Consider the following 22,725-nt stretch of genomic DNA (forward strand, 5'->3'; position numbering starts at 1 on the left):
CCTTTTGCCCATTTATACCAGAGTTACTGAGTACAAATATGTATATGTGTGTATGTGTGTGTGTGTATATATATATATATATATGTACATTCCATAGAGGTTGATCAGGAAACACAACACAGTAAGAGTGGAGGCAGACAACTAAGGAGTGAGAGTGAGAAAGAACATCTTCTGCCTAGAGAAAGAGAATCACACTCTTTAAAAATGTACACAAAGTGTGCTTTGTGCCTTTTTTCCTTGCTGTCTTTTACTTATTATAAAACATGATGATTCAGGGTCTTAGGCTTTGAATGTGGGAAGACAGACAAGTAAAGCTGAACCACGTGATGAATGCAGCCTGATCAGGGCAGGACTTCCCTGAAAGGACATATCCTGAGTTCTAAAGCAATATGACACAGGAGGCTAAAAAGCTAATCAGGAAACCCTGGAAAAGCAAAGCAAGTATTTCAGCAGTCCACACTACTAAGGAGAGAAGATTAGAGTTCAGGTTCCACCAGGATAAGAGGACTGGTAAACACCCCAGGGTCTTTCATGGATTACCCGGGAGGCTGTGTCTTTTTTTTTTTTTTTAAGACAGAATCTCGCTGTATTGCCCAGGCTGGAGTACAGTAGCACAATCTTGGCTCACTGAAGCCTCCACCTCCCAGGTTCAAGCAATTCTCCTGCTTCAGCCTCCCGAGTAGATGGGATTACAGGCACCCACCACCATGCCTGGCTAATTTTTGTATTTTTAGGAGAGACGAGGTTTTATCATGTTGCCCAGGCTGGCCTTGAACTCCTGACCTCAGGTGATCTTCCTGCCTCGGCCTCCCAAAATGCTAGGATTACAGGTGTGAGCCACTGTGCCTGGCCAAGACTGTGTCTTAAAAGTGAAGCAAATCAGAGGTGGTCTGACTCTTACAGAACTGTACCTCTGCCCCGTCTCTAAGATGAGCACCCACCAATACCACCACACACACACACACACACACACACACACACACACACACTCTCTCTCTCTCACTCTCTCTCTCTCTCTCTCTCAGTCACTCACATTCTCTCTCTCTCTCTATTCCCTCCCCTTCCTCTATCACCACATTAGCAGGCAGGGTAAGACCTCTCTGGACAGAGATAACTGATATCATCTGAAGCCTTTTATAGTTGTCAGATATTTAATCAAATTTTGGCATAACAAGAGATATACCCAAACAAAAAGACAAAACATCAAATGACAGAAACAGATCCAAAGTTGATCCAGATATTGGAATTACTTAAAGTCTTTATAAGCTATGGTTAACATGTTGAAGAAATAGAGGAAAAGATGGCAAATACAGAAATAGATGAAAAATATAGTGTTTTTTTTTTGAGACGGAGTCTCGCTCTGTCGCCCAGGCTGGAGTGCAGTGGCGTGATCTCGGCTCACTGCAAGCTCCGCCTCCCGGGTTCACGCCATTCTCCTGCCTCAGCCTCCTGAGTAGCTGGGACTACAGGCGCCTGCCACCACGCCCGGCTAATTTTTTGTATTTTTAGTAGAGGTGGGGTTTCACTGTGTTAGCCAGGATGGTCTCGATCTCCCGACCTTGTGATCCACCCGCCTCGGCATCCCAAAGTGCTGGGATTACAGGCGTGAGCCACCGTGTCCAGCCTAGATTTTTTTTTTACTTTGGGAATTTAGCCGGAGAATTATAATGTAAAAAGAAATAAAATGAAAATTCCATACTAGATAAATAACTAAAATTAAGCACTTAATAGATGGGCTTTAGCAGCCAATTAGGCACAGGAAATTTAGTAAACTAGAAAACATTTAAATAGAAAATATCTAAGAGTTTTGTGTAAATTAAAGAGCAATTTCATGCAACACTGATTTATATGATAATAATAAAAATAATAATAAGAGCCTGGCCGGGCACAGTGGTTCACACCTGTAATCCCAGCACTTTAGGAGGCCAAGGCTTCACCTGAGGGCAGGAGTTCGAGACCAGCTTGGCCAACATGGTGAAACTCCATCTCTACTAAAAACAGAAAAAATTTAGCCAGGCATGGTGGTGGGCACCTATAATGCCAGTTACCTGGGAGGCTGAGGCAGGAGAATTGCTTGAACCCAGGAGGCGGAGGTTACAGTGAGCCAAGATCACACCATTGCACTCCAGCCTAGGCAACAAGAACGAAACTCCGTCTCAAAAAACAAGAGCCTACTACATGCTTGCAACTATTCTAGGCATATTACAGTTAATACCCATATAAATCTATGAGGCAGGTACAATATTAAGCATAATAGAGTTAATTCCTATATAAATCTATGAGGCAGGTATTAATATTTCCTTTTTACATACAAAAAAACTGAGACATGGACTTTAGATCATTTTCTAAGATTACACAGCTATGAAATTCTGCATAAGCCAGAATTTGAACTCCGGCAGTTTGGTTCTAGAATCCATGTAATCAGTACACTATAATGCAGTAATTAATAACAAATGAAGCTTGATGAGGTGTTTGTCTTTGAGACGGAGTTTCCCTCTTGTTGCCCAGGCTGGAGTGCAATGGCGCGATCTCAGCTCATTGCAACATCTGCCTCCTGGGTTCAAGTGATTCTCCTGCCTCAGCCTCCCGGCTAGCTAGGATTACAGGTGCCCACTACCACGCCCGGCTAATTTTTTTGTATTTTTAGTAGAGACTGGGTTTCATTATTTATTTATTTATTTATTTATTTATTTATTTATTTATTTATTTATTTTATTTATTTTTTGAGACGGAGTCTCGCTCTGTTGCCCAGGCTGGAGTGCCGTGGCATGATCTCGACTCACCACAACCTCTGCCTCCTGGGTTCAAGCGATTCTCCTCCCTCAGCCTACCAAGTAGCTGGGGCTACAGGTGCATGCCACCATGCCCGGCTAAGTTTTGTATTTCTAGTAGAGACAGGGTTTCACTATGTTGGCCAGGCTGGTCTCAAACTTCGGACCTCATGATCTGCCCGCCTCAGCCTCCCAAAGTGCTGGGATTACAGGCGTGAGCCACCACGCCCAGCTTTGTATTTGTATTTCTTACTCTCATTTTGAATTAAATCCCTCTCAATATATTGAGATGGCATTAATATTTAGTCACTACTCTAATCTGACTTTGTAAATAATTTAAAATTAAACTACAAGACAAGCCATATTTTCCTCAGATTTTGTACATCTGAGGAAAGCTTGGTCAGTTGGCCGACACAGTCACAACGATGAAGTGACTCAAGATGCAGGTAAACTGGGAAGGGAAGAAAGACTCTCAAGTGTCAGCCTTGAAAATTCAAACCTGGCCAGTTGTGGTGACTCATGCCTGTAATCCCAGCACTCTGGGAGGCCGAGGCAGGTGGATCACCTGAGGTCAGGAGTTCGAGACCAGCCTGACCAACATGGTGAAACCCCATCTCTACTTTAAAAAGAAAAAAATTAGCCGGGGATGGTGACACATGTCTGTAAGTCCCAGCTACTTGGGAGGCTGAGGCAGGAGAATCGTTTGAACCCAGGAGGCAAAGGTTGCAATGAGCTGAGATCATGCCACTGCACTCCAGCCTGGGCGACAGAGCAAGACTCCGTGCAAAAAAAAAAAAGAAAGAAAAGAAAATTCAAACCTATAAAATTATGGCACACATAGCATAAAATCATGGAAGATAAATATTGATTACAAATATTCAACCAAGAAGAAAATGGTAGCACTATCTAAAGACTTTTCAACTTCTGAAACCTTCATAGGATGTAGAAAATACATTTTTAGCCTGGCGCTGTGGCTCATGCCTGTAATCCCAGCACTTTGGGAGGCCAAGGTGGGTGAATTACCTGAGGTCGGGAGTTGGAGACCAGCGTGACCAACAGGGAGAAAACTAGTCTCTACAAAAATACAAAATTAGCCGGGCATGGTGATGCATGCCTGTAATCCTAGCTACTAGAGAGGCTGAGGCAGAAGAATCGCTTGAACCCGGGAGGCAGAGGTTGTGGTGAGCCAAGATTGTGCCACTGCACTCCAGCCTGGGCAACAAGGGCGAAACTCTGTCTCAAAAAAAAAAAAAAAGAAAATACATTCTTAAAACTGCATGTGACAGACAGAAGAGTTTAAGGTAGGCTCAGCACTTATATCCCATGCAGAATTACACTATGACTTCTGAAACCACTCAGGCAAGAACATCTTTCCTTTCTTATCAATTGTTGAGGAGGCCGCCTACAAGGCTTCTCTAAGTTTCAATTGCCCTGGCCTCTGCTTATCCAGAATGCGAATGTTTAGTGACAGGACACTAAAAAAATGTTGGAAAAAAAAACGGTAGAAGTTGTCTTCTGGCACCTTGCCAACAGAAATAAAGCTTACCAAAAACGTTTTAAGTTCAAGAACAACTACTGCCTACACTCAGAAGATAAACCACTTTTCTTTCCTTGAACATCTGAACCTGAAGCCTTTTTTAAAGCCTGTATTCCTGGGTCTTGATTTTTAGGAAACATTCATTAAAGGACTTCTTATAATATCTAAAAAACTAACGCACACTGCACAATGTTACTCTGCATACTACCTCTAATGTGGGCAAAGGAGTCAAACCTGGGTTTTGGCTTCTGAACATGACATAGGGATCCTGTGTTCTTCCCAGGCATCATCTTTCATAACAGTGAGACCCATCACATTTCCAGGAAACATGCAAGACTAAATTCTGGAAACTTTAGGTCACAGCACTAATTTAGTTTCTTCAGCAAGAATTTAAAGAAAGTTCTTCAAACGATAAAAAATGGGCCGAGTTCAGTGGCTCCACCTGTAATCCTAACACTTTGGGAGGGAAACACGGGAGGATCATTTTAGCCTATGAGGTTGAGACCAACCTGAACAACATAGTGAGACCCTATCTCTTAAAAAAAAAAAAACTGTTAACTTTGTTATAAAAAATGCTTACCTTTGAATATTTCTGTAACTCAGCATCATCTGCAATCTGTGTGTCCAAAGTAGCAACCTAAATTTACAAAAAAAATTTCCAGTATTTGTAAAAGCATAACTGTATTTCCTCCTACATTTTCTGAAAATATCTGTAAAACCTATATATTGATAACTCTATTTGACCTACATTCTAATACCTTTCTTATATTTTTGAAATCTATAACACATAATGTGAAATTTCAGAGTATATTTGATTTTTTTGTTGTTGTTCTCCACAACAATCTTTTTTCCTAAATTGCATAAATTGAACAGAAGGTGATGGGCACATATATATACTATTTTTGAAAATCCATGATCCCTAAAATTTTAATATAATCCTCCATTATCCTGGATGCATAAAAATTTTACTCTTATGACAAAATCAAAAATATGGCCATTTTTACTTTCAAATCCAAGCCCCAAAACAAAATTTGCAAGGTCAGTAAAGTCAGATGTGTTTGGAAAAACTAAAGCATCTGACTTTCCACAACAAGCTCAAACCATTTCCCCAGGAGAAATAGCTGGCAAAGACATAAACAGAAAGACCTGGTCCCTGGTGGAAAGCTCATGGAATAGTTAAAGCTTTTAATCCTGGCCTAAAACTATTGTTCTAAGCTTCAATGGTGGACATCCACAGAAGTGAATTCCTTGCAAGCAAAAGTATGTTACTGATGATTTGCATCTGTAACTTGTTAATAAAATATGATGCATCTGGCGGGAAGGGATAAGTTAAACAATGACCCAACTACAGCTTCTGAAAGTACTGAAAGCATTTCAGATAAGCAGATCCTGTAAGAAAGTTTTTTAACAAAATAAGAAATATTGGAGTACATGCATTCATTCATTCTCCATCATGCCTAGCTTCTTTCTGCCAACCATTCCTCGGTACAAGATGCTACAACTTTTAATGGATAGCTGTCACTTTAAATTTCCAACTTCAAATTCTGTCTCCTCTTTATAATTTGTCTGTTATGACCTCACCATGTAATAAATAAATGAAATTTAAAAGTTTAATTATAAGGAGAATAAAATTTTAACAGAAGGCTGGCAGTGGCTCATGTCTGTAATCCCAGAACTCTGGGAGGCCAAGCAGGGTGGATCACTTGAGCCCAGGAGTTCGAGACCAGACTGGGCAACACAGTGAGACACCATCTCTAAAAAAATTTGAAAAATTAAGCGAGCATGGTGGCTCATGCTTGTAGTTCCAGCCAGTCAGGAGGCTGAGGTGGGAAATCACTTGAGCCCAGAAAGTTGAAGCTGCAGTGAACTATGATTGTACCACTGCATTCCAGCCTGGGCAACAGAAAAAGACCCTGTCTCTCAAAAAAACGTTTTTTTGTTTTTTGTTTTGTTTTGTTTTCGAGGTGGAGTCTCCCTCTTTTGCCCAGCTGCAGTGCAGTGGCACGATCTCAGCTCACCACAACCTCCGCCTCCCAGGTTAAGCAATTCTCCTGCCTCAGCCTCCTGAGTAGCTGGGATTACAGGTGCCCACTATCACACCCAGCTAATTTTTGTATTTTTAGTAGATACAAAGTTTCACCATGTTGGCCAGGCTGGTCTCAAACTCCCGACCTCAAGTGATCCACCCTTCTTGGCCTCCCAGAGTGCTGGGATTACAGGTGTGAGCTACTCCACCCGGCCTAAAAAATGTTTTTAACAAAAAAAAGAGCCCATCATAAAACTGGCCATTTGTAAATACTGTTACAGCAAATTTGTTTGAATACCAAACCACTAAGATAAGTAGGAAAGGCCATTTGCTAGGTGATAGCCTAATAACCATATTCAAAATCTATGAAGCAAAGAAACAGCAGCTCATGAGAACTGACACACAGGCATAAAGTTACCAAGAGAAAGTGTGAATTGTATTGACTCATCTTTTTTTTTTTTTTTTTTTTTGAGGCGGAATCTCGCCCTGTCGCCCAGCCTGGAGTGCGGTGGCATGATCTCTGCTCACTGCAAGCTCCACCTCCCAGGTTCACGCCATTCTCCTGCCTCAGTCTCCCGAGTAGCTGGGATTACAGGCGACTGCCACCACGCCGGGCTAATTTTTTGTATTTTTAGTAGAGACGAGGTTTCACCATGTTAGCCAGGATGGTCTCGATCTCCTGACCTCGTGATCCACCCGCCTCGGCCTCCCAAAGTGCTGGAATTACAGGCGTGAGCCACCGCGCCCGGCCTTGACTCATCTTAATGACACTGAAAATTTTGTGACAACAGATGGTGGCTAGGTAATCTAAACCAAAAAGATTTTTAAAATCTCCAACCAGCCAACAAGTACTAATTATAAACATATGTAAGAAAATGTGAATGAGAGTAGAAATTTAAAAGAATATTTTATTACTAATGCATTTAGTGAACACTGTAGAGGCTTGTCTAAGCACAACCTTCTGCCTTCATGTGGATTCATATGGGGAAATGTAATCAATCCCTTACTCAATGAATCTAATAGCAGGTGAAAGGAAGTCTAATGGACCACTGGCACTATAAACTTATACCTAACCTAAATTACTTCCTGTTCTTCCAAATACATTTGATAATCATTCTTTCATTTTTCACATAAAACTGTAAGATTCTTTGTGAAACATAGGACTAATATCCACAGTCCTTTCAGTGTACAATAAAACAAACAGATCATAAAAGCAATCATAAAAATGCCAGCAATTTTAAGCAGCTGATACAGGTTATAAATTTAAAGGCAAGCCCTCTCTCTCCCAACAGTTTTCTGTCTATTGTCGACTTAAATGGTTTCAGCATGAACTGAGTGTCTCCTAATGTTAACTGAAGTTTGTGTGCAGTCCTTAATTATTCTTACTGCTTAAAATGCTAAAGACGGGGGAAAAAATCAATTGATTGATCCACTAGGGAAGAAAGGCAGGAAGGAAAAATAAAGTCAGGCTGGCTATTCTTTGACTCACCCATTTCTTTGGATCGTACTGTTAGAAACTTGATGTGAAATGAGACATGAATGTTTTTTATTAGAGCATTTTAACATACCATTACTTCATAGTCAGGACCCAACAGGTTTTCCCATCTGGATTTCAGCTCATTTTCTGGAGAGTCTGGGACTTTTTCTGGATATTAAAAAAAAAGAGAGAGCGAGAGAATGTTGAAACTACTGTGAGCCAAACACACTTAACTGCTAAATTCTTCAATAACAGCCCAGTTTCAGTAAGTAAAGGGGAAATGAATAAAAAGGAAAATGCATTAACTTAGGTCTGCTAGGTAAAGTAAATCAGAGGTGACTTATAAAACTAACATAAAATGTAAAGACCAGCTGTGACCAAATTATGAAGGTGCTTTTGTTGTTAAGGGATATTTTAAAGGAAAGAGGACTTGATGAGTTATACATGAAATTTAAATTATATACAGTTTATATGTAAATATCCTATAGTTTACAAGTAAAATGCATCTGGCTTTGCTTTATAATACATTAGGACATAGAAGGATTTAATTTAAATGTTAATCACTTCAAAGTAGTTGCATTCCAGCTGCCCACTAGAAAAGTAAAAACTTACCAAGATATCTTTACTATCAGCAGCGCATATCAACACAATACATTCAGACTTTTCACATGGGTAGCTATAAAGGCTTGTCTGGTTTAATTCAGTCAAAGTTCCATGAGCTTTAATACAATAGAAACTTTGGTTTCACACTAGTCTTTTGTTGCTTGGTTATTAAGATATTTGTATCTTTATGACTTTCTTGAGTGGAATACTGTCTTTGTTGCATAGATAATTTTATAGTGCCAAAACAGATTTTAAGTGTCTTGCCTGTCCTCCACATGACTGTAGCCAGAAGCTCAGTGCATGGTGCATAGTATGAATAATGTCTAATAGGCAAAAGTCAAAGTACTAAAACTGAAGTTATAACTTATACCCATAGCAGTAGCAGAAAATGAACAAACTTCTACGTTTTTTAACTTAAAGAAAAACTGTCTCAATTTTGTCTTAAGATTAAACAAGTCACAGAACAGTTATCACAACCGATATAACCATCTGCCTAAAATCAAACGTTAACTTGCAGTATCAGCTCTTTCAGTCTTCAGCATGGACAGCTCATCTTGGATGCATATAATGTTTAATCACATAATACAAATCATTAAGTGAAACAGGCTAACCTCAAAAATCAGTGACTAAGACTAATGAACATTAAAGAACTTAAATTACTACATTTGTAAAAGAATACCCATGAAATAACTATATTAATTGCTATGCTAGATTACATTTAGGTGATAACTAACCAAAGATCCTATTAAAAACAAAAAATCAAATTCATTTGGGCTCTGCACTTTTGCACCTATTCCTGTTAGCATTTCCTTAAGAAATTACATTAAGAGTTCTAACATCTTGCCTCATAAATTTCTTCTAGGCAGTAATTTCTTAACTGGTAAACAAAACTGAACAAAATTGGCAATTTATTTGTTGAATTCTAAGCTTAAAAACATGGCTCTCATATGACAGTTAATATAAATGTATAAAATAATGTTGACATTTCACCACCAATTCTTTTGACTATATTTTTACCTTTCAGTTGTACAATGAAAACACAGTCATGTGTTTTAAACCACAGTACAAAGGCCTAAGTGCTGGAGAAAAGAGATATGCTTTCAGCAGCTCAATAAATCCTAGGCTACACAAAATGATCAAAAAATGAATAACATGATGATCTGAAATAATTATTCCAAAGACAAAAAGAGAGCTAACCTCGTAGCAGTTAGTAGATTTTGGTTTTACTCTAAAGCTAAAATTATACATATGCAAGAAGAAAAAAACGTAGTGAAATTGATCCAAAAAGCACACATAAAATATTTCTAAAACTAATACTTCCTGGTCAACTGTAAGTATAATTTTTAATTTTTGCATATATAACCAAAAATGGTATGTCATTTTTAAAATCTGTATTTCTTTCATTGCGAATGAGGTTGATATGCCAGTGTTGTTATTGGCTTTTTGTATTCCTCTTTCGTGAACCATCTGTTCACTGTCTTTACCTGTTTTCGTTTTAGCAAGTAGGACTTGATTTAAAACGGGAACATAACATATAAGATGCCAAGACCGTTATATTGATGACGAAAATCTTGTAGTGCATGTGTTGGAGTTAAAGTCTTAAGTATCAAGAAGTAAAATAATTTCATTGTTTCTATTACTAACATTAAAAGTTGAGTGCAAATTGTATAAAATTAGGTACTTTGATTAGTAAAAAAAATTGAATGTTTTATCTTTTATTTATTTTATTAAGCATGCCCAGTTATGCCAAGCATAGTAAATAATGTTTTTAAAAGGTCATGTAGCATTTATAATAGAGGAGTATTGTTATCCCTAGCATAAGTGTAATGGTGATACGAAAAACTTTGTCTTGTCATTGTAATAATAAAAAAATGAACATTTATTATGGAAAAAATACTTCTAAAACTATATCTAATTTCAGAATGTACTTGATTTTCATCTGACATTTTTCTGAAAATCTGAGCTCAACTCAGATTTGCAAAGATAAACTGCAATCTACTTGAGTCAAAAAGAACAAGGTAAATTTCCAAATCATAGGCTATTCTTTCCTGACCTGAGACAAGACAAAGCCAAAAGCCAAAACTTCTCGGGAACATGGATGGTGTTAAGTACTCAAGGAGTTTCATTTAGCTGGCGAGGCTTTCCAGAGCACTTTTGTGCAGGGAACTGTGTGCAACTGTTACTCAATGAGCTTGGAGAGTAGAGTCCACCATAATAGCTAAGGTATCAAAATACAAAGTAAAAGGACAAAGCTGCAAATCAATTTAAAAAAATTAAAGAATAAAGGTATAACAGCTTGGCAATTCAATGCAACTTACAGAAATGCAAACATTATGAATTTTTATAATAAAAAACATGTATAATGAAAAAGAAACATATGCTATATATGTATAAACAGCAATAATCTATAGATATAGACATATCAATGATAATATATAAGCTAAGGTGGTTCACGCCTATAATCTCAGCACTTTGGGGGGCCAAAGTGGGAGGATGGCTTGAGCTCAGGAGTTTGAAACCAGCCTGGACAACATAGTGAGACTCCATCTCTACAAAAATTAAAATAAAATAAAATAATTAATATAAGTAAAGAAAGATTAAACAAGAGCTCGGTCTCCAACTGTCACAGTGTTAAAATGTTGATATTGGCTGGGCACGGTGGCTCACGCCTATAATCCCAACACTTTGGGAGGCGCAGGTGGGCAGATCACTTGAAGCCAGGAGTTTGAGACCAGCCTGGCCAACATGGTGAAACCCATCTCTACTAAAAATACAAAAATTAGTCCAGTGTGGTGGCATGCACCTGTAATTCCAGCTACTCGGGAGGCTGAGGCAGGAGAATCGCTTGAACCCAGGAGGTGGAGGTCGCAGTAAGCTGAGATCATGCCACCGCACTCCAGCCTGGGCAACAAGAATGAAACTCCATCTCAGGGCCTGTCGTGGGGTGGGAGGAGTGGGGAGGGAGAACATTAGGAGAAATACCTAATGTAAATGATGAGTTAATGGGTGCAGCACACCAACATGGCACATGTATACATATGTAACAAACCTGCACATTGTGCACATGTACCCTAGAACTTAAAGTATAATTAAAAAAAAAGAAACAAAAAAAGAAACTCTGTCTCAAAAAAAAAGTTGATATTAAGAATATCCTATTTTATATCTCCAAAATGCCTCTAAGATTTCTCATACTATATTAACTATAAAGACAGAAAATGGTTAACAAATGAAGAAGTCTGTTATTGCAAAGTGAATGCTTTGTGCCTACCCAATTTTTCTAAGGCTTGTATGTTGTCATTTTTTAAAGTATCCATTCTTTCTTTAATTTCCTCATCTTCACCATCCACATTAGTTTCAGTTTCCACTGCTCCAGTTAGAAAGAGAGCTGGTGGTTTCAGTGGTTCTACAACAGTTCCTAAAACAAAAAAAAATAATTTTTTAAGATTTTGTTAATGCTAACTTGAATTATTAGTTGTTGAGGACTATATTTAAGTGAGCAGATTTTACTGCTGTTCTCCCATTTCTCAACCTTATTAAATCTGAGGTAACTTATATATATGATTCCTTAAACCCAAAATGCCATGTGTAATAGACAACCAATCAATTCCTTAAAAAATGAACTTATTAATGGCACTGAAAAGAATAAGGAACTAAACAATGGGAAGACACATGAAAAAATGCCCACCATCACTGGCCATCAGAGAAATGCAAACCAAAACCACAATGAGATACCATCTCACACCAGTTAGAATGGCAATCATTAAAAAGTCAGGAAACAACAGGTGCTGGAGAGGATGTAGAGAAATAGGAACACTTTTACACTGTTGGTGGGAGTGTAAACTAATTCACCCATAGTGGAAGACAGTATGGCGATTCCTCAAGGATCTAGAACTAGATACACTATTTGACCCAGCCATCCCATTACTGGGTATATACCCAAAGGATCATAAATCATGCTGCTATAAAGACACATGCACATGTATGTTTATTGCGGCATTATCCACAATAGCAAAGACTTGGAACCAACCCAAATGTCTATCAGTGATAGATTGGATTAAGAAAATGTGGCACATACACACCATGGAATACTACGCAGCCATAAGAAGGATGAGTTCACGTCCTTTGTAGGGACATGGATGAAGCTGGAAACCATCATTCTAAGCAAACTATCGCAAGGACAGAACACCAAACACCACCATGTTCTCACTCATAGGTGAGAATTGAATAATGAGAACACTTGGACACAGGGTGGGGAACATCACACACCAGGGCCTGTTGTGGGGTGGGAAGAAGGGGAGGGATAGCATTAGGAGAACTACCTAATATAAATGACGAGTTAATGGGTGTAGCACACCAACATGGCACATGTACATATATGTAACAAACCTGCACGTTGTGCACAGGTACCCTAGAACTTAAAGTATAATAAAAAAATTTAAAAAAAGAAAAGCTTCTGCATAGCAAAATAGGTAGTCAACACAGTAAACAGACAACCTACAGAATGGAAGAAAATATTTGCAAACTATGTCTCCAATGAATGACTAATATTGAGGTTCCAGAAGGAACTCACACAACTCAGTAAGAATAAAACAACCGACCATTAAAAAGTGGGCAAAAGACATGAACAGACATTTTCTCAAAAGTAGACATATAAGTAGCCAGCAAACTAACAATCCTGCAATTAAATCCACATTCAAACCACAATGAGATACCATCTCATATCAGTCAGAATGGCCATTATTAAAAAGTCAAAAAACAACTGATATTGGCAAGGATGTGGAGAAAAGAGAACACTTATACACTGTTGGTGGGGATGTAAATTAGTACAACTTCTGTCGATGTGGAAAACAGTATGGAGATCTCTTAAAGAACTAAAAATAGCACAACAATTTGACCCAGTAACTCCACTACTGGGTTTCTACCCAAAGGAAAAGAAATAGTTCTATCAAAAAGACACATGTACTTGTATGTTTATTTCAGCACTATTTGCAAAAGCAAAGCCATGAAAGCAATCTAAGTGTCCATCAACAGATGATAGGATACAGAAAATGTGGTATGTATATATATATATAGGCATAAAAAGAATGAAACTATGTTTTGTTTCATGGACTACTATACAGGCATAAAAAGAATGAAATTATGTTTTGTTTTGTTTTCAGCAACATGAATGGTGCTGGAGGCCATTATTCTAAGTGAAATAACTCGGAAACAGGAAATTAAACACTCCATGTTCTCACTAAGCTAAACAATGGGTACACACAGATATGCAGAAGAAGATAATAAACACTGGGGATCCCAGGATGAAGGAGGCTGGTGGAGTGGAGGTGAGGGTTGAAAAATTACATATTCGGTATGATGTTCACTATTTGGGTGATGGGTATACTAGAAGACCAAACCCCAACACTATGCATATATAACCATGTAACAAACCTGCACATTTATCCCCTGAATCAATAAAAATAAAAAAAATTTTAAATTAAAAAAACATATTTATATAAATATTTATGTAAGCAATTTAAGGTCAATATGGCATTTGTGCCAGGCGTGGTGGATCACGCCTGTAATCCAAGCACTTTGGGAGGCCAAGGCAGGCGGATCACGAGGCCAGGAGTTTGAGACCAGCCTGGCCAACATAGTGAAACCCCATCTCTACTAAAAACACAAAAAATTAGCCAGGCATGGTGGCGGGCAGCGCCTGTAATTCCAGCTACTGGGGAGGCTGAGGCAGGAGAATCACTTGAACACAGGAGGTGGAAGTTGCAGTGAGCCAAGATCGCGCCATTGCACTCCAGCCTGGGCGACAAGAGTGAAACTCCATCTCAAAAATAAATAAATAAATAAATCATTAAAAAAAATTTTTTTAATGGCATTTGTACAATTTGTACTATTTAGGCAATTTTTAATTTCATACACTGGATGCAGTTGGCAGGGCATCTGTCTTTCAGCAACAAAAGTTCTACTATCACATAAAAGAGAAAAAGTTCCAATTTAAATACAAATCAGTATCGGCTGAAAGCAAAGGCTTCCAGGTGTATTGTATCTTCAGAAGAATATTTTCAGAGGAAAAAAATGATCTTCTGTCAAATTCTAATTGAAGTATTTCTTACTCCCTAGTTATACAACTAGTCACTTTTTTTTTTCTTTTGAGAGACAGGTCTCACTCTGTCACGCAGGCCGGCAGGCAGTGGCATGCTCACTGAAGCCTCAAACTCCTAGGTTCAAGTGATTCTCCTGCCTGAGCCTCCTGAGTAGCTGGGACTACAGGTAGGGTGCCACCAGGCCCGGCTAATGTTTAATTTTTTGTAGAGAAGGGGTCTCTCTACGTTGGCCAGGCTGGTCTTAAATTCCTAGCCTCAAGCGATTCTCCTGCCTTGGCCTCCAGAAGTGTTGGAATTACAGGCATGAGCCACCAAGCATGGCTAGAATTACTGCACCCAGTAATTCACTCATTCTAAATTGAATATGTGTTTCCATGATCATCAACTTTTGTTCATCTATATGTTTCTAAGTTGATAATTAAAAACTGACATGCAGCCAGGCACTGTGGTTAACACCTGTAATCCCAGTACTTTAGGAGGCCAAGGCAGGTGGATCACTTGAGCCCAGAAGTTCAAGACTAGCATGGGCAACACAGGAGAGACCCCATCTCTACAAAAAAAATAAAAATAAATTATCTGGGTATGGTGGTGCTCACCCGTGGTCCCAGCTACTCAGGAGGCTGAGGTAGGAGGATAACTTGAGCCCAGGAAGTAAGGCGGCAGTGAGCCATGAACGTGCCACTACACTCCAGCCTGGGCAACAAAGTGAGACCTGTCTAAAAAAAATAAAATACAAATACATGTTTTATTTTCTCTCAGTATACTTCAAAAAGTAAATCAAGAGGCAGATTAGAATAAAATATACTGTTAAAAGTAATAGGAAACCTGGCTGGGCGCAGTGGCTCACACCTGTAATTACAGCATGTTGGAAGACTAAGGCAGTCAGATCACCTGAGGTCAGGAGTTTGAGACCAGCCTTACCAACACGGTGAAACCCTGTCTCTACTAAAGATACAAACAGAATTAGCCATGTGTGGTGGCACATGCCTGTAGTCCCAGCTACTTGGGAGGCTGAGGCACGAGAATCACTTGAACCCAGGAGGCAGAGGTTGCAGTAAGCCAAGATTGTGCCACTGCACTCCAGCCTGGGCAAGACAGTAAGACTGTCTCAAAAAAAAAAAAAAAAAGTAATAGGAAACCCGAAGTCTGCAAAATGTCAAAGTATTAGACAAATGAGATTCCCCTAACAAAAGGTGTCAAAGCTTTATTATTCAAATATATGTAATCAATGAAATTTGAAAGCTTTTAGAAAAAATGATTTTCAACTCCATTTAGAGATGCTCTCAGAGCTTAGTGCATGTCGAGGTGCACATCCTACCATTCTGACTGACATAGTAAGCAAAGAAAACACTTGCTTCAGTGAACAAATGAGCTGACTCATTTCTCCATCAGTGTATTACACGAGGTGGGACAACATTTCCCGCTGAGACTCATGGAGCAACTTCCATAATTGAACTGCTCTTCCAAATGTAAACTACTTGAGGGATAGAGGGGTGGCAAATTAATCACCTCTGTCTGAAGGTGGTTCAAGTGGAGAAGTAGATGAGGATGTCTTCCTTCGAACTAGGGTTAGGTGTACCACCTGCCCTGCATTTCGTAATACTTCAACAACATCATGGTTGGCAAAACCCTGAATGTTCACGCCATCGACCTAAAACGTCAAGAGAAACATTAAGCAGAGGTTTTAAGTTAGCTACTATTTTTAGCTCTGGCAACACTGAATAAAATGAGGCAATTTCTTTCATTCCAAAAATAAATTATTTAGGCCGGGTGTGGTGGCTCGCACCTGTAATCCCAGCACTTTGGTAGGTCAAGGTGGGTGGATCACCTGAGGTCAGGAGTTCGAGACCAGACTAGCCAACATGGTGAAACCCCATCTCTACTAAACATACAAAAATTAGCCAGGTGTGGTGGCAGGCACCTGCAGACCCAGCTACTCGGGAGGCTGAGGCAGGAGAATCGCTTGAACCTGGGAGGCAGTGGTTGGAGTGAGCCAAGATTGTGCTATTGCACTCCAGCCTGGGCGACAGAGTAAGATGAAGCAAGGATAGAAGGAGGGAAGGAAAGAGGGAAGGAAAGACGGAAGGAAGGAGGGAGGGAGGGAAGGAAGGAAGGAAGGAGAAGGAGAAGAAGGAAGGAAGAGAGGAAGGGGGAAAGAAAGGGGAAGAAAATAGAAAGGAAGAAAGGAAGAAAAAAGAAAGAAAGAAAGAAAGAAAGAAAGAAAGAAAGAAAGAAAGAAAGAAAGAAAGAAAAAATAAATTTAGACCTTAGGATATATTTTTGAACAAGGATGTAAAACTAGTAAAACATGCTGAGAAACTTCCTCACACACTAGAAAGCAAATTCAAATTTGTCACTTAACTAATAGCCTGAGAGATATAAAGGACTTTAATCTCTGATGCAATTCAAAATTCAAAATGCCATAAAAGATGGCCAGTTATTACACAAGATGTATTAATAGAAGCCATTATTATCAAAACTGAAGAGGTCATTTAATACTTCATCCCTCTATTCATATCACCACATGATATTTTCAAGAAACACACTGATCTCCCTCCAATAGGTCTTCTAGCTTTCTGAAGAAGTGTGAGCAAGAACAGTATTCTTAATCTATGTCAAGCCCAATTCCTGAGGTCTATCAGAACCAATAGGCTTCCTCTCTCAATCTTCTTTGAGCTAGCTGTAAGTATTTCAACTTTCCCCATAAGGCTTTTAAAGCCAAGAGTCATGAAATGTGCTTTCTTAGATAGATTTGAAGGACAAGGATTCAAAGCATACCACCCAGCATTTGTTTCTATGTTAAGCAATGTGTGTGTATACATATGTATAGACATTAATATAAGCGTATATATAAATTGAACTAATTTCTACTAAATGGGGGAAAGACCAGTTTTAATTGATAAAAGGTGATATTATATTCTTAAATATGTAAAATACCTCAATTTTAGTTGTACTTATAATTATTGTTAACAGAAAAACTACTTTTACAAAAAGATAAAAAGAGCTGGTTAATGGCCTATTAATTATAGATAAAATGGGTGAGTTTAAAGAACACAGTGTGGTCCTCGCAGGGTTTTCTAGGATAATGCTAGAACATCTTTCAAACATATATGTATAGAAAAAATATACTTTTTTACCAATATGTTTAGTGAATTCTTTCTTCACTGACGGTGAAAAAAAATTTAATGTAGGAAGAAGAGTCCAAAATAATGAGATTTCACTGTATAACAAACAATTTTTTAGAAAACCTTATAAAACTATATTAAGCTATTCCCCCTCTCACATGTATTATAATAATGATCAACCTTTTTTTCAACTAGAATCAAACCTAAAACAGAGGCAAGTTACTTACAGCAACTATTTTGTCATTCACTTGAATGTGGCCATTGTGGTACGCAGCACTGCCAGGTATTACACTTTTCACATAAATCCCTGAAGCTTCCCCTTAAGGTGCACAGACATACAGAAAAAGGAAGAAAATTCTAATTAGGCCTTGATTGCAAAATTTGTATCAAGAGGTTAATTAGCTAACGGGGTTGACTGGAGGTTTGATAAATACTATTTTGAACACAAGCAGAGAAATTGATGGATTATTTCAAATTGTCACCATCTCAAGTGACCTGAATTTGAAATGATTTGACTGATGACTACTCTTCCGTTAAAATAATCAGTAATGGAACCCTGATGAAATGTACTCTAATTTAAGCTGGAATTCAGGAGAGCCCAGAGGAAGTCTGACTCTCTCTCAATCTGTCTCTACTGTTATTACTGATGTGGCATAAAACTTCATTTTTTTTTTTTTTTTACCATCACTATGACAAGAGTCTCCTAGGTCTTCCTGCCTATATTTAGATCACTGCTCATGTTAGCTTCACAGACACAGAAATAAGAAAACTATATATGATCTTTTTGTTTGTTTTTTGAGATGGAGTTTTGCTCTTGTCGCCCAGGCTGGAGTGCAATGGCACGATCTCAGCTCACTGCAACCTCCACTTCCAGAGTTCAAGTGATTCTCCTGCCTCCTGAGTAGCTGGAATTACAGGCGCCCACCACCACACCCAGATAATTTTCGTAATTTTAGTAGAGATGGGGTTTCACCATGTTGGTCAGGCTGGTCTTGAACTCCTGACCTCAGGTGATCCGCCCACCTCGGCCTCCCAAAGCACTGAGATTACAGGTGTGAGTCACCATGCCTGGCCCAGAAAAGTACATATGGTCTTAACAACAACAATAACAACAAAAATTAGTATGAGCTCAGCAACATGAAATAATCTTTATATATTATAAAATAAAACATTGAAACAGACAAATGGCTATAAAAATTTTTTAAATTAAAACTTTGATTGTAAAGCATGCCTTCCCATGGGCAGGGACAGGAAGGGAAACTGGAAAATAAAACACAATAGATCTGCATGATTTTACATTTTTATTTCCAAATAAACTCAAAATATTGTTTGTAGGCCAGGTGTAGTTGTTCACAGTTGTAATCCCAGCACTTTGGGAGGCTGAGGAGGGAGGATCACCTGAGCCCAGGACTTTGAGGCCAGCCTGGGTGACATAGTGGGATGTCATCTCACAAAAAATTTAAAAATTAGCTAGGTGTAATGGTGCATGCCTGTAATTCCAGCTACTCTGGAGGCTGAGGCATGAGAATCACCTGAGCCCAGGAGCTTAAGGCTTGTCTCTTAAAAAAAAAAAAAAGAAAAAAAAAGTCTGGGCACGGTGGCTCACGACTGTAATCCCAGCACTTTGGGAGGCTGAGGCGGACAGATCACTTGAGGTCAGGAGTTCAAGACCAGCCTGCCCAACATGGCAAAACCCTGTTTCTACTAAAATACAAAAATTAGCTGGGCATGATGGTGCACATCTAATCCCAGCTACTTGGGAGGCTGAGGCAGGAGAATCGCTTGAACCTGGAAGGTGGAGGATGTAGTGAGCTGAGATCGTGCCACTGCACTCCAGCCTGGGCAACAGAGCGAGATTCAGTCTCAAAAAAAAAAAAAAAATTGTAGAAGAAAAATAAACATAAATCACTTTCCATTGCCAACAAAATAATATATAAATTTCACAGAATCACATTCAAGGCCCTCCATAATCTGCCCAAATTTATTTTTTGACTTCAATTTCCACTACAACTTTCCAAGAAAATAAAAGTCTGGACACACCAGGCTTTTTTTTGAAACAGGATCTGGCTCTGTTGCCCAGGTTGCAGGTTGGTGTGCAGTGGCACAATCACGGCTCACTGCAGCCTCTGCCTCCCCAGCTCAAGCGATCCCACCTCAGCCTCCCAAGTAGCTGCGGGTACAATTTTTTTTATATTTTTTGTAGAGACAGTGTTTCACCATGTTGCCCAAGCTGGTCTTGAACTCCTGGGCTCAAGTGAGCCATCAGCCTCAGCCTCCCAAAGTGCTGGGATTACAGGCATAAGCCACCAAGCCCAGTCCGCAGCACGCACTTGACATTTCCCCAAAACATCTAGCATTTTCATGATTTTACCTTTTCTCTAGTTTCTTTCTTCTGGTAAACTCTGACCTATCGAAACCCTTCTTTTCCATTCATAGCTCAAATGCCGCCTTCTTTGTGAATTCTCCATTTCCCTCTGACAAACTGAATATGTCATCTGCCATACCATGATAGTTTGCTTGTACAGTGGGCCCTGCATATCTGTGGATTTCACATCTACAGAATGTGAACCAGGCGTGGTGGCACGCACCCGTAGTCCCAGCTACTGGGGAGTCTGAGGCACAAGAGTCACTTGAACCTGGGAGGCGGAGGTTGCAGTGAGCCAAGATCACGCCACTGCACTCCAGCTCTGGGTGACAGAGCGAGACTCCATCTCAGAAAAGAAAAAAAATGATAATAATAATTTTTAAAAAAGAACTAAGTGTTTCTTATATGTTTGTCTCCCTGAACAGACTTCTCTTATTCATTTTTCTCTCTCCAGAACTGCTCAAAAGTCCAATGAATAGAATAAAGCAAAAATGATTTTCAAAGACTACTTGTTAAAAAGCATGTTGAGTTGTGTTTGGATTTACGTGCTCCCTGCCACCCCTAATTACCCAGTCCAAAAAACTTTTGAGGGTAAAGAAGTAAAATGGGTCAGGCACGGTGGCTCATGCCTGTAATCCCAGCACTTTGGGAGGCCGAGGCAGGCGGATCACCTGAGGTCAGGAGTTTGAGACCACCCTGGCCAACATAGTGAAACCCTGTCTCTGCTAAAAATACAAAAATTATCCGGGGGTGGTGGTGTATGCCTGTACTCCCAGCTACCCGAAGGCTGGGGTAGGAGAATCTCTTGAACCTGGGAGGCGGAGGCTGCAGTGAGCCAAGATTGCGCCACTGCACTCCAGCCTGGGCGACAGAGCGAGACTCATCTCAAAAAAAAAAACAGAAACAAAAAAACAAACAAACGAAGTAAAATAGTTTTATCCAGTAATATAAACATTAAATTTTCTTAATGTTCTACCAGTCATTCACTTTCACTTAGGAACAAAACCATAAGTTTAGGAACTAATGATTCCTCTAATCAGACTTAACATATTGAAAACTACTTGATGTGGTTTTTTGCAACATTATTATACAATCCACACTGAGCTCTTTTGAATGTCATTAAATTCTGAACCTAAATAAAGGTGGCATGTAGAATATAAAGGTTTGAAAAAAGAGAGTTCATTAGGCTAAAATAGCACAAGGTGGTCTGACATGAATTTCATTCAGGACTCTGAATACATTAGCACTCTTAATCCTTCCACCTGCTGTAAGTATGCAAAATAACAATTTTTTTTTAAGGAAATGAACTCTGTAATCTTGCTATTAAAAAAAATTGAACATTTTATAACTCTGAATTTTCATATTATTAGCAAATATTTGTGGAAAGGTTTATTTTTTCTTACCCTAATAATTCTCTTATAATAAAGGAATAAATCTTATAGTGAAAGTTACCAAAGCTTTACAGATAGGAGTTGAGAGAGTTTTAGTCAGGGATACTTGAATTGTGTATTTATTCTCATAGTTTATTCCTTTCACATGAAAAGAAAATAGTTCTAATGAAAATGCTTGTTTTAACTTTTTTTTTAGTGATAAAACATAATAGTCATACTTTGGGAACATTTACAATATGAAACATATACAGAAATCAATTCAATTATCACAAATCTAATCTATCATAATATGTTAACAATATTCATAATATAGCTATTTTACAAACAAGAGAAGGTACAATTCAAATATTATACACTAAGCTGGCCAATTATATTCTTTTGTTAATGGATATCAAGCCAGCTATAAAACTATTGAGATAAAAATGTGATTCTGTAATCACTGAGAAGTGACTGCTAGCTAGTATAGACTCATGGTTTTATTGTTCAAGATTTAAATTAAAATCTGCAAGTATTTAATTTTACTATCTAGAAACCTTAACATCCTTTACAATTTCCAAATATAAAATAGAAATGATTCATTTACCTGTATGAGATGTTCCAACATAGCCAACAATTCTAATTCCAAGACTCTGCCCATCTTTTCTCACGAGCTCAACATTGTAAGTTTCAAAAAGAGAACTGTCCTAAAAGGAAAAAACAAATTTAATTATATATGCTTAGTGGCATACCTGTGTGTACACAGTCAATCTGTGCAAAGTTTATCAAGTATTTTCTTAGCATCTATGGCAGGCAGAATTTTAAGATGGTCCCATGACCTTCAATTCCTGGTGCTACTCCCATATTGATGCCATGTTACATGGCAAAATGGAGATTATCCAAGTGGGCCTAATCTCATCACTGGAGTCCTTTAAAGGCAGAGTTTTCTCCTGCTGGTAGCAGAAAGGGAAATGAAAAAGATCTGAATCATTAAGGACTCAACTTGTGGTTTGAAGATGGAGAGAGTCACGTGACAAGGAATGCAGGGGACCTTAAGGAGCCGAAAGAGGTCTCCGGCTGGCAGCCAACAAATAAAAAGGGACCTCAGTCCTACAGTTGTAAGGAACAAGAATCTGCCAACAATCTGAATGAGACTGGGTATGGGCTGTCCCCAGGGCATCCAGAAAAGAGCCCAGCCAGGCCCACACCTTGATTTTGGCCTTTGTAAGAAGCTAAGCAGAGGCCAGGTGCAGTGGCTCACACCTCTAATCCCAGCACTTTGGGAGGCTGAGGTGGGTGGATCACCTGAGGTCAGGAGTTGGAGACCAGCCTGGCCAGCATGATGAAACCCCGTCT

At 39.0% G+C, this 22,725-nt stretch overlaps 1 protein-coding gene across 8 annotated transcripts in view; it reads right to left on the minus strand.

Annotated features, from left to right (window-relative positions):
• The window catches only part of PATJ (PATJ crumbs cell polarity complex component), a 415,136-nt gene that overhangs the window by 342,927 nt on the left and 49,484 nt on the right, over positions 1–22,725 (minus strand). For all 8 annotated transcript variants that reach the window (XM_055362067.2, XM_063698171.1, XM_055362138.2 and 5 more), the window contains 6 exons: positions 21,977–22,076; positions 17,865–17,956; positions 16,022–16,163; positions 11,683–11,829; positions 7,903–7,979; positions 4,889–4,945 (listed from right to left, as the gene is read on the minus strand). In XM_055362067.2, coding sequence (XP_055218042.2) covers positions 4,889–4,945; positions 7,903–7,979; positions 11,683–11,829; positions 16,022–16,163; positions 17,865–17,956; positions 21,977–22,076 — 615 coding nt within the window. The remainder of the gene's footprint in view (positions 1–4,888; positions 4,946–7,902; positions 7,980–11,682; positions 11,830–16,021; positions 16,164–17,864; positions 17,957–21,976; positions 22,077–22,725) is intronic.

This window comes from Gorilla gorilla, chromosome 1 (assembly GCF_029281585.2).
Source record: "Gorilla gorilla gorilla isolate KB3781 chromosome 1, NHGRI_mGorGor1-v2.1_pri, whole genome shotgun sequence".
NCBI classification, from domain to species: domain Eukaryota; kingdom Metazoa; phylum Chordata; class Mammalia; order Primates; family Hominidae; genus Gorilla; species Gorilla gorilla.